Source organism: Oncorhynchus nerka, linkage group LG1 (assembly GCF_034236695.1).
Source record: "Oncorhynchus nerka isolate Pitt River linkage group LG1, Oner_Uvic_2.0, whole genome shotgun sequence".
Lineage (NCBI taxonomy): Eukaryota > Metazoa > Chordata > Actinopteri > Salmoniformes > Salmonidae > Oncorhynchus > Oncorhynchus nerka.
In genome coordinates this window covers 58,694,322-58,707,315 of record NC_088396.1, presented here as the reverse complement: position 1 = coordinate 58,707,315, position 12,994 = coordinate 58,694,322, and the positions used below count along the sequence as shown (strand labels likewise).

Sequence of the window (12,994 nt, the reverse complement as noted above, 5' to 3'; positions counted from 1 at the left end):
CAGTCTGCCTATGGTAAGTGTTGGCTGTGTCAGAGCAGACATTGACAGTCTGCCTATGGTAAGTGTTGGCTGTGTCAGAGCAGACATTGACAGTCTGCCTATGGTAAGAGTTGGCTGTGTCAGAGCAGACATTGACAGTCTGCCTATGGTAAGTGTTGGCTGTGTCAGAGCAGACATTGACAGCATGCTTATGGTAAGTGTTGGCAGCTGTCTTAGAAGAGACAAAGCAGGTACCTTGGCGTTGAGCACCAGGAACAGGGGATGGTCAGGTGTGGCCTGGGCTCTCCACTGGAGAACATCCTGCATGTACAGGAACTATTGGAGACAACCAGGAGATACTAAGTATACACACAGACAGAACCAGGAGATCCTTAGTATACAGACAGACAGAACCAGGAGATCCTTAGTATACAGACAGACAGAACCAGTAGATCCTTAGTATACAGACAGACAGAACCAGGAGATCCTTAGTATACAGACAGACAGAACCAGGAGATCCTTAGTATACACACAGACAGAACCAGGAGATCCTTAGTATACAGACAGACAGAACCAGGAGATCCTTAGTATACACACAGACAGAACCAGGAGATCCTTAGTATACAGACAGACAGAACCAGGAGATCCTTAGTATACAGACAGACAGAACCAGGAGATCCTTAGTATACAGACAGACAGAACCAGGAGATCCTTAGTATACAGACAGACAGAACCAGGAGATCCTTAGTATACACACAGACAGAACCAGGAGATCCTTAGTATACAGTATACAGACAGAACCAGGAGATCCTTAGTATACACACAGACAGAACCAGGAGATCCTTAGTATACACACAGACAGAACCAGGAGATCCTTAGTATACAGTATACAGACAGAACCAGGAGATACTAAGTATACAGACAGACAGAACCAGGAGATCCTTAGTATACAGACAGACAGAACCAGGAGATCCTTAGTATACAGACAGACAGAACCAGGAGATCCTTAGTATACAGACAGACAGAACCAGGAGATCCTTAGTATACAGTATACAGACAGAACCAGTAGATCCTTAGTATACAGACAGACAGAACCAGGAGATCCTTAGTATACAGACAGACAGAACCAGGAGATCCTTAGTATACAGACAGACAGAACCAGGAGATCCTTAGTATACAGACAGACAGAACCAGGAGATCCTTAGTATACACACAGACAGAACCAGGAGATCCTTAGTATACACACAGAACAGAAGTTACCTGTGTGTCCAGGTGAAAGGTGAAGAGGAAAGGTCTGTACCTTACATATCTCTGTGTGTCCAGGTGAAAGGTGAGGAGGCATGATCTGTACCTTACGTGCCTGGTCATTGTCCTCTAGTTGAGCCACGTCTCTCCCACAGGCCTGAGCAATCCTCTTCCCTGCTACCAGGTTCCCCACGATCATAGAGGCAGGACCCACCTCTGTCCAACACACATCACCACCACCATAATCATCATCACAATCATCATCCTCACCACCACCACCACCACCACCTATTTGCTTCCTCCTGAATTGAGTAACAATAGGTTCTGAACAGTAGATAGTTCTAACAGTATATTAGTTCTAACAGTAGGTTCTGAACAGTAGATAGTTCTACAGTAGGTTCTGAACAGTAGATAGTTCTACAGTAGGTTCTGAACAGTAGATAGTTCTACAGTAGGTTCTGAACAGTAGATAGTTCTACAGTAGGTTCTGAACAGTAGGTTCTGAACAGTAGATAGTTCTACAGTAGGTTCTGAACAGTAGGTTCTGAACAGTAGATAGTTCTACAGTAGGTTCTGAACAGTAGGTTCTGAACAGTCTAGTAGTTCTAACAGTAGGTTCTGAACAGTAGATAGTTCTACAGTAGGTTCTGAACAGTAGGTTCTGAACAGTCTAGTAGTTCTAACAGTAGGTTCTGAACAGTAGGTTCTGAACAGTCTAGTAGTTCTAACAGTAGGTTCTGAACAGTAGGTTCTGAACAGTCTAGTAGTTCTAACAGTAGGTTCTGAACAGTAGGTTCTGAACAGTCTAGTAGTTCTAACAGTAGGTTCTGAACAGTCTAGTAGTTCTAACAGTAGGTTCTGAACAGTCTAGTAGTTCTAACAGTAGGTTCTGAACAGTCTATTAGTTCTAACAGTAGGTTCTGAACAGTCTATTAGTTCTAACAGTAGGTTCTGAACAGTCTAGTAGTTCTAACAGTAGGTTCTGAACAGTCTAGTAGTTCTAACAGTAGGTTCTGAACAGTCTAGTAGTTCTAACAGTAGGTTCTGAACAGTCTAGTAGTTCTAACAGTAGGTTCTGAACAGTAGGTTCTGAACAGTAGGTTCTGAACAGTCTAGTAGTTCTAACAGTAGGTTCTGAACAGTAGGTTCTGAACAGTCTAGTAGTTCTAACAGTAGGTTCTGAACAGTCTAGTAGTTCTAACAGTAGGTTCTGAACAGTCTAGTAGTTCTAACAGTAGGTTCTGAACAGTAGGTTCTGAACTGTCTAGTAGTTCTAAGAGTAGGTTCTGAACAGTAGGTTCTGAACAGTCTAGTAGTTCTAACAGTAGGTTCTGAACAGTAGGTTCTGAACAGTCTAGTAGTTCTAACAGTAGGTTCTGAACAGTCTAGTAGTTCTAACAGTAGGTTCTGAAAGGTCTAGTAGTTCTAACAGTAGGTTCTGAACAGTAGGTTCTGAACAGTCTAGTAGTTCTAACAGTAGGTTCTGAAGAGTCTAGTAGTTCTAACAGTAGGTTCTGAACAGTCTAGTAGTTCTAACAGTAGGTTCTGAACAGTAGGTTCTGAACAGTCTAGTAGTTCTAACAGTAGGTTCTGAACAGTCTAGTAGTTCTAACAGTAGGTTCTGAACAGTAGGTTCTGAACAGTCTAGTAGTTCTAACAGTAGGTTCTGAACAGTAGGTTCTGAACAGTCTAGTAGTTCTAACAGTAGGTTCTGAACAGTCTAGTAGTTCTAACAGTAGGTTCTGAACAGTCTAGTAGTTCTAACAGTAGGTTCTGAACAGTAGGTTCTGAACAGTCTAGTAGTTCTAACAGTAGGTTCTGAACAGTCTAGTAGTTCTAACAGTAGGTTCTGAACAGTAGGTTCTGAACAGTCTAGTAGTTCTAACAGTAGGTTCTGAACAGTCTAGTAGTTCTAACAGTAGGTTCTGAACAGTCTAGTAGTTCTAACAGTAGGTTCTGAACAGTAGGTTCTGAACAGTCTAGTAGTTCTAACAGTAGGTTCTGAACAGTCTAGTAGTTCTAACAGTAGGTTCTGAACAGTAGGTTCTGAACAGTCTAGTAGTTCTAACAGTAGGTTCTGAACAGTAGGTTCTGAACAGTCTAGTAGTTCTAACAGTAGGTTCTGAACAGTCTAGTAGTTCTAACAGTAGGTTCTGAACAGTCTAGTAGTTGTAACAGTAGGTTCTGAACAGTAGGTTCTGAACAGTCTAGTAGTTCTAACAGTAGGTTCTGAACAGTCTAGTAGTTCTAACAGTAGGTTCTGAACAGTAGGTTCTGAACAGTCTAGTAGTTCTAACAGTAGGTTCTGAACAGTAGGTTCTGAACAGTCTAGTAGTTCTAACAGTAGGTGGTTCTGAACAGTAGGTTCTGAACAGTCTAGTAGTTCTAACAGTAGGTTCTGAACAGTAGGTTCTGAACAGTCTATTAGTTCTAACAGTAGGTTCTGAACAGTAGATATTATTATTACTATTAGTTCTACCAGTAGATAGTTCTAACAGTAGGTTCTGAACAGTCTAGTAGTTCTAACAGTAGGTTCTGAACAGTAGGTTCTGAACAGTCTATTAGTTCTAACAGTAGGTTCTGAACAGTAGATATTATTATTAATATTAGTTCTAATAGTAGATAGTTCTAACAGTAGGTTCTGAACAGTATATAGTTCTAACAGTAGGTTCTGAACAGTATATAGTTCTAACAGTAGGTTCTGAACAGTATATAGTTCTAACAGTAGGTTCTGAACAGTATATAGTTCTAACAGTAGGTTCTGAACAGTACATACAGTTGAAGTCAGAAGTTTACATACACCTTAGCCAAATACATTTAAACTCAGTTTCACAATTCCTGACATGGCTTTAACAGCTCAGCATTTAACACCATAGTACCCTCCAAACTCGTCATCAAGCTTGAGACCCTGGGTCTCGACCCCGCCCTGTGCAACTGGGACCTGGACTTTGACGGCCCGCCCCCAGGTGGTGAGGGTAGGAAACAACATCTTCACCCCGCTGATCCTCAACACGGGGGCCCCACAAGGGTGCGTTCTCAGCCTTCTCCTGTACTCCCTGTTCAACCATGACTGCGTGGCCATGCACGCCTCCAACTCAATCATTAAGATTGCAGACGACACTACAGTGATAGATAGGCTTGACTACCAACAAGGACGAGGTGAAGGCCCTCTGAGGGTGGTGTCAGGGAAATAAGTGAAATAATCTGTCTGTAAACAATGGTTGGAAAAATTTTCTGTGTCATGAACAAAGTAGATGTCCTAACCGACTTGCCAAAACTATAGTTTGTTATCAAGAAATTTGTGGGGTGGTTGAAAAACTAGTTTTAATGACTCCAACCTATGTAAACTTCCGACTTCAACTGTAGTTCTAACAGTAGGTCCTGAACAGTATATAGTTCTAACAGTAGGTTCTGAACAGTATATAGTTCTAACAGTAGGTCCTGAACAGAATATAGTTCTAACAGTAGGTCCTGAACAGTATATAGTTCTAACAGTAGGTTCTGAACAGTATATAGTTCTAACAGTAGGTCCTGAACAGAATATAGTTCTAACAGTAGGTTCTGAACAGTATATAGTTCTAACAGTAGGTCCTGAACAGTATATAGTTCTAACAGTAGGTCCTGAACAGAATATAGTTCTAACAGTAGGTTCTGAACAGTATATAGTTCTAACAGTAGGTTCTGAACAGTATATAGTTCTAACAGTAGGTTCTGAACAGTATATAGTTCTAACAGTAGGTTCTGAACATAATATAGTTCTAACAGTAGGTTCTGAACAGTATATAGTTCTAACAGTAGGTTCTGAACAGTATATAGTTCTAACAGTAGGTCCTGAACAGAATATAGTTCTAACAGTAGGTTCTGAACAGTATATAGTTCTAACAGTAGGTTCTGAACAGTATATAGTTCTAACAGTAGGTTCTGAACAGTATATAGTTCTAACAGTAGGTCCTGAACAGAATATAGTTCTAACAGTAGGTTCTGAACAGTAGGCTTGTAGAACATTCGGGCACAACCAGTGACACATTTTGGAGCCTTGAATGAAAAGTCCCATCCTACCTGGTTGTTTCTGCCGTGGTTTGGGCAGGTTGGTAACACAGCTGTGAGGACACATGAGGACGTTACAGGGGTGGAGAGCTCCTTCCAGAAACCTCTGTTTGGTCTCTGAGATATGGATCCCCCCCAGCGGAGCCTTGGGCATCGTGTTGGCAGGGACCAGAGCTAGGCAGTACACCCCCACCTGGTGAATACTGTCTATAGCCTGTAGAAAATACAACAGACATGTTGGCAGGGACCAGAGCTAGGCAGTACACCCCCACCTGGTGAATACTGTCTATAGCCTGTAGAAAATACAACAGACATGTTGGCAGGGACCAGAGCTAGGCAGTACACCCCCACCTGGTGAATACTGTCTATAGCCTGTAGAAAATACAACAGACATGTTGGCAGGGACCAGAGCTAGGCAGTACACCCCCACCTGGTGAATACTGTCTATAGCCTGTAGAAAATACAACAGACATGTTGGCAGGGACCAGAGCTAGGCAGTACACCCCCACCTGGTGAATACTGTCTATAGCCTGTAGAAAATACAACAGACATGTTGGCAGGGACCAGAGCTAGGCAGTGCACCCCCACCTGGTGAATACTGTCTATAGCCTGTAGAAAATACAACAGACATGTTGGCAGGGACCAGAGCTAGGCAGTACACCCCCACCTGGTGAATACTGTCTATAGCCTGTAGAAAATACAACAGACATGTTGGCAGGGACCAGAGCTAGGCAGTACACCCCCACCTGGTGAATACTGTCTATAGCCTGTAGAAAATACAACAGACATGTTGGCAGGGACCAGAGCTAGGCAGTACACCCCCACCTGGTGAATACTGTCTATAGCCTGTAGAAAATACAACAGACATGTTGGCAGGGACCAGAGCTAGGCAGTGCACCCCCACCTGGTGAATACTGTCTATAGCCTGTAGAAAATACAACAGACATGTTGGCAGGGACCAGAGCTAGGCAGTACACCCCCACCTGGTGAATACTGTCTATAGCCTGTAGAAAATACAGCCTGACAGACAGGAGGGGTTACTAGATGTGTGTTCCACTATATTGATTTGAACATCATGCAGCTTTAAATGGACTTGAAGAGGTGTTGTATACATGATGCATATACACTGTGTTGTACCTGTAGAACGCGGCTCATCCACTGGAAGCTGCCCTCCTCTGAAGCATCTGGTCTCTGTTCTGCCACCACTACAATACGCTCATCATGGAGAACCGAGACGGAGAACACTGCTATCCTAGAACACAACAGAGAACACTGCTATCCTAAAACACAACAGAGAACACTGCTATCCTAAAACACAACAGAGAACACTGCTATCCTAAAACACAACAACAACACTGCTATCCTAAAACACCACAACAACACTGCTATCCTAAAACACAACAACAACACTGCTATCCTAAAACACAACAACAACACTGCTATCCTAGAACACAACAACAACACTGCTATCCTAAAACACAACAACAACACTGCTATCCTAGAACACAACAACAACACTGCTATCCTAAAACACAACAACAACACTGCTATCCTAAAACACAACAACAACACTGCTATCCTAAAACACAACAACAACACTGCTATCCTAAAACACAAAAACAACACTGCTATCCTAGAACACAACAACAACACTGCTATCCTAGAACACAACAACAACACTGCTATCCTAGAACACAACAACAACACTGCTATCCTAGAACACAACAACAACACTGCTATCCTAGAACACAACAACAACACTGCTATCCTAAAACACAACAACAACACTGCTATCCTAAAACACAACAACAACACTGCTATCCTAAAACACACAACAACAACACTGCTATCCTAGAACACAACAACAACACTGCTATCCTAAAACACAACAACAACACTGCTATCCTAAAACACAACAACAACACTGCTATCCTAAAACACAACAACAACACTGCTATCCTAAAACACAAAAACAACACTGCTATCCTAGAACACAACAACAACACTGCTATCCTAGAACACAACAACAACACTGCTATCCTAGAACACAACAACAACACTGCTATCCTAAAACACAACAACAACACTGCTATCCTAAAACACAAAAACAACACTGCTATCCTAGAACACAACAACAACACTGCTATCCTAGAACACAACAACAACACTGCTATCCTAGAACACAACAACAACACTACTATCCTAGAACACAACAACAAAACTGCTATCCTAAAACACAACAACAACACTGCTATCCTAAAACACCACAACAACACTGCTATCCTAAAACACAACAACAACACTGCTATCCTAAAACACAACAACAACACTGCTATCCTAAAACACCACAACAACACTGCTATCCTAAAACACAACAGAGAACACTGCTATCCTAGAACACAACAACAACACTGCTATCCTAAAACACAACAACAACACTGCTATCCTAAAACACAACAACAACACTGCTATCCTAGAACACAACAACAACACTGCTATCCTAGAACACAACAACAACACTACTATCCTAGAACACAACAACAACACTGCTATCCTAGAACACAACAACAACACTACTATCCTAGAACACAACAACAACACTGCTATCCTAAAACACCACAACAACAACACTGCTATCCTAAAACACCACAACAACAACACTGCTATCCTAGAACACAACAACACTGCTATCCTAGAACACAACAACAACACTACTATCCTAGAACACAACAACAACACTGCTATCCTAGAACACAACAACAACACTGCTATCCTAGAACACAACAACAACACTACTATCCTAGACCACCACAACACTGCTATCCTAGAACACCATAACATCGACACTACTATCCTAGAACACAACAACAACACTACTATCCTAGAACACAACAACAACAACACTACTATCCTAGAACACCACAACACCACTGCTATCCTAGAACACCACAACACTGCTATCCTAGAACACCACAAAAACAACACTGCTATCCTAGAACACAACAACACTGCTATCCTAGACCACCACAACACTGCTATCCTAGAACACCATAACATCGACACTGCTATCCTAGAACACCATAACATCAACACTGCTATCCTAGACCACCACAACACTGCTATCCTAGAACACCATAACATCGACACTGCTATCCTAGAACACCACAACATCAACACTGCTATCCTAGACCACCACAACACTGCTATCCTAGACCACCACAACACTGCTATCCTAGACCACCACAACACTGCTATCCTAGAACACAACCACAACACTGCTATCCTAGAACACAACAACAACACTGCTATCCTAGACCACAACAACAACACTGCTATCCTAGAACACAACAACAACACTGCTATCCTAGACCACCACAACAACAACACTGCTATCCTAGAACACAACAAAACTGCTATCCTAGAAAACAACAACACTGCTATCCTAGAACACAACAACAACACTGCTATCCTAGAACACAACAACAACACTGCTATCCTAGAACACAACAACAACACTGCTATCCTAGAACACAACAACAACACTGCTATCCTAGAACACAACAACAACACTGCTATCCTAGAACACAACAACAACACTGCTATCCTAGACCACAACAACAACACTGCTATCCTAGAACACAACAACAACACTGCTATCCTAGAACAACACTGCTATCCTAGAACAACAACACTGCTATCCTAGAACAACAACACTGCTATCCTAGAACAACAACACTGCTATCCTAGAACAACAACACTGCTATCCTAGAACACAACAACAACAACACTGCTTTCCTAGAACACAACAACAACACTGCTATCCTAAAACACCACCACAACAACAACAACACTGCTAGCCTAGAACACAACAACACTGCTATCCTAGAACACAACAACAACAACAACACTGCTAACCTAGAACACAACAACACTGCTATCCTAGAACACAACAACACTGCTATCCTAGAACACCACAACAACAACACTGCTATCCTAGAACACCACAACAACAACACTGCTATCCTAGAACACAACAACACTGCTATCCTAAAACACCACAACAACAACAACACTGCTATCCTAGAACACCACAACACTGCTATCCTAGAACACCACAACACTGCTATCCTAGAACACCACAACACTGCTATCCTAGAACACCACAACACTGCTATCCTAGAACACAGAACCTCCCTCCTCACCTCCCCCTGTAGACAAACTTCATGGGCTCCACTGCCAGCGCCGTGGCAACCACATCATCAGCGTTGTGTCTCCGCCCACACACCGTCATCAGCCCGTCCATTCTACCCACGATAAACACTAGGTTGTCCTGGAGACCACACACACAGGGTGGTTAGTCACTGCCCAACACATCTTGTCAAATAAAATAAAATATGTATTTATCACATGCTTGGTAACAGGTGTCGACTAACAGTGAAATGGATGGTCAGGTCCAGCAGTATGTCAAGTAAAATAAAATGTTATTTGTCACATGCTTAGTAAACAGAGTAACAGTGAAATGATTATCTACTGAATTCAGCTATACCTAATTTAGCTACATTTAACAGACATCATGCTAGCAGAGACACTACCGGTAAAACGTTTGGAATCATGTAGTAACCCAAAAATCTAACTAGATTTTATATTTGAGATTCTTCAAAGTAGCCACCCTTTGCATTGATGACAGCTGCATCAGATGACCTGGTCTCCACAATCCCGCCAACCAAATTGAGATGGTTTGGGATGAGTCGGACTGCAGAATGAAGGAAAAGCAGCCAACAAGTGCTCAGCATAGGTTGGAAAATCATTCCAGGTGAAGCTGGTTGATTCTCTATGTCCCCTATCCTCCAGGCCGGCTCGGTCCTCCCCTCCTGCTCCGTGGCTCGACGACTCATTGCGAGCTCACAGAACAGGGCTCCGGGCAGCCGAGCGGAAATGGAGGAAAACTCGCCTCCCTGCGGACCTGGCATCCTTTCACTCCCTCCTCTCTACATTTTCCTCTTCTGTCTCTGCTGCTAAAGCCACTTTCTACCACTCTAAAGTCCAAGCATCTGCCTCTAACCCTAGGAAGCTCTTTGCCACCTTCTCCTCCCTCCTGAATCCTCCTCCCCCTCCCCCCCCTCCTCCCTCTCTGCAGATGACTTCGTCAACCATTTTGAAAAGAAGGTCGACGACATCCGATCCTCGTTTGCTAAGTCAAACGACACCGCTGGTTCTGCTCACACTGCCCTACCCTGTGCTCTGACCTCTTTCTCCCCTCTCTCTCCAGATGAAATCTCGCGTCTTGTGACGGCCGGCCGCCCAACAACCTGCCCGCTTGACCCTATTCCCTCCTCTCTTCTCCAGACCATTTCCGGAGACCTTCTCCCTTACCTCACCTCGCTCATCAACTCATCCCTGACCGCTGGCTACGTCCCTTCCGTCTTCAAGAGAGCGAGAGTTGCACCCCTTCTGAAAAAACCTACACTCGATCCCTCCGATGTCAACAACTACAGACCAGTATCCCTTCTTTCTTTTCTCTCCAAAACTCTTGAACGTGCCGTCCTTGGCCAGCTCTCCCGCTATCTCTCTCAGAATGACCTTCTTGATCCAAATCAGTCAGGTTTCAAGACTAGTCATTCAACTGAGACTGCTCTTCTCTGTATCACAGAGGCCCTCCGCACTGCTAAAGCTAACTCTCTCTCCTCTGCTCTCATCCTTCTAGACCTATCGGCTGCCTTCGATACTGTGAACCATCAGATCCTCCTCTCCACCCTCTCCGAGTTGGGCATCTCCCGGCGCGGCCCACGCTTGGATTGCGTCCTACCTGACAGGTCGCTCCTACCAGGTGGCGTGGCGAGAATCTGTCTCCTCACCACGCGCTCTCACCACTGGCGTCCCCCAGGGCTCTGTTCTAGGCCCTCTCCTATTCTCGCTATACACCAAGTCACTTGGCTCTGTCATAACCTCACATGGTCTCTCCTATCATTGCTATGCAGACGACACACAATTAATCTTCTCCTTTCCCCCTTCTGATGACCAGGTGGCGAATCGCATCTCTGCATGTCTGGCAGACATATCAGTGTGGATGACGGATCACCACCTCAAGCTGAACCTCGGCAAGACGGAGCTGCTCTTCCTCCCGGGGAAGGACTGCCCGTTCCATGATCTCGCCATCACGGTTGACAACTCCATTGTGTCCTCCTCCCAGAGCGCTAAGAACCTTGGCGTGATCCTGGACAACACCCTGTCGTTCTCAACTAACATCAAGGCGGTGGCCCGTTCTTGTAGGTTCATGCTCTACAACATCCGCAGAGTACGACCCTGCCTCACACAGGAAGCAGCGCAGGTCCTAATCCAGGCACTTGTCATCTCCCGTCTGGATTACTGCAACTCGCTGTTGGCTGGGCTCCCTGCCTGTGCCATTAAACCCCTACAACTCATCCAGAACGCCGCAGCCCGTCTGGTGTTCAACCTTCCCAAGTTCTCTCACGTCACCCCGCTCCTCCGCTCTCTCCACTGGCTTCCAGTTGAAGCTCGCATCCGCTACAAGACCATGGTGCTTGCCTACGGAGCTGTGAGGGGAACGGCACATCAGTACCTCCAGGCTCTGATCAGGCCCTACTCCCAAACAAGGGCACTGCGTTCATCCACCTCTGGCCTGCTCGCCTCCCTACCACTGAGGAAGTACAGTTCCCGCGCAGCCCAGTCAAAACTGTTCGCTGCTCTGGCCCCCCAATGGTGGAACAAACTCCCTCACGACGCCAGGACAGCGGAGTCAATCACCACCTTCCGGAGACACCTGAAACCCCACCTCTTTCAGGAATACCTAGGATAGGATAAAGTAATCCTTCTCCCCCCTTAAAAGATTTAGATGCACTATTGTAAAGTGGCTGTTCCACTGGATGTCTTAAGGTGAACGCACCAATTTGTAAGTCGCTCTGGATAAGAGCGTCTGCTAAATGACTTAAATGTAAATGTAAATGTAAGAAAGCCAAGAGTGTGCAAAGCTGTCATCAAGGCAAAGAGTGGCTATTTGAAGAATCTCAAATATAAAATATATTTTGATTTGTTTAACAGTTTTTTGGTTACTACATGATTCCATATATGTTATAGTTTATGTCTTCACTATTATTCTACAATGTAGAAAATAGTAAAAATAAAGAAAAACTCTTGAATGAGTAGGTGTTCGAAAACTTTTTGTACATTTAGCAGATGCATTTAGTAGACATCATGCTGGCAGACATTATGCTGGCAGACACCATGCTAGCAGACATCATGCTAGCAGACACATTTAGCAGACATCATGCTAGCAGACGCATTTAGCAGACATCATGCTAGCAGACACATTTAGCAGACATCATGCTGGCAGATACATTTAGCAGACATCATGCTAGCAGACGCATTTAGCAGACGCATTTAGCAGACATCATGCTAGCAGACATCATGCTAGCAGACGCATTTAGCAGACACCATGCTAGCAGACGCATTTAGCAGACATCATGCTAGCAGACGCATTTAGCAGACATCATGCTAGCAGACATCATGCTAGCAGACGCATTTAGCAGACACCATGCTGGCAGACATCATGCTGGCAGACATCATGCTAGCAGACATCATGCTAGCAAACGCATTTAGCAGACGCATTTAGCAGACGCATTTAGCAGACATCATGCTAGCAGACGCATTTAGCAGACACCATGCTAGCAGACGCATTTAGCAGACACCATGCTAGCAGACGCAT

At 44.2% G+C, this 12,994-nt stretch overlaps 1 protein-coding gene across 1 annotated transcript in view; it reads right to left on the bottom strand.

Annotated features, from left to right (window-relative positions):
• dip2a (disco-interacting protein 2 homolog A) overlaps window positions 1–12,994 on the bottom strand; it is a 299,931-nt gene that overhangs the window by 60,594 nt on the left and 226,343 nt on the right. Inside the window, exons 20-24 of the mRNA XM_065019803.1 lie at window positions 9,474–9,601; window positions 6,409–6,523; window positions 5,284–5,485; window positions 1,331–1,440; window positions 235–315 (exon numbers count right to left, since the gene is read on the bottom strand). Of these exons, the coding sequence (XP_064875875.1) occupies window positions 235–315; window positions 1,331–1,440; window positions 5,284–5,485; window positions 6,409–6,523; window positions 9,474–9,601 (636 nt within the window). The remainder of the gene's footprint in view (window positions 1–234; window positions 316–1,330; window positions 1,441–5,283; window positions 5,486–6,408; window positions 6,524–9,473; window positions 9,602–12,994) is intronic.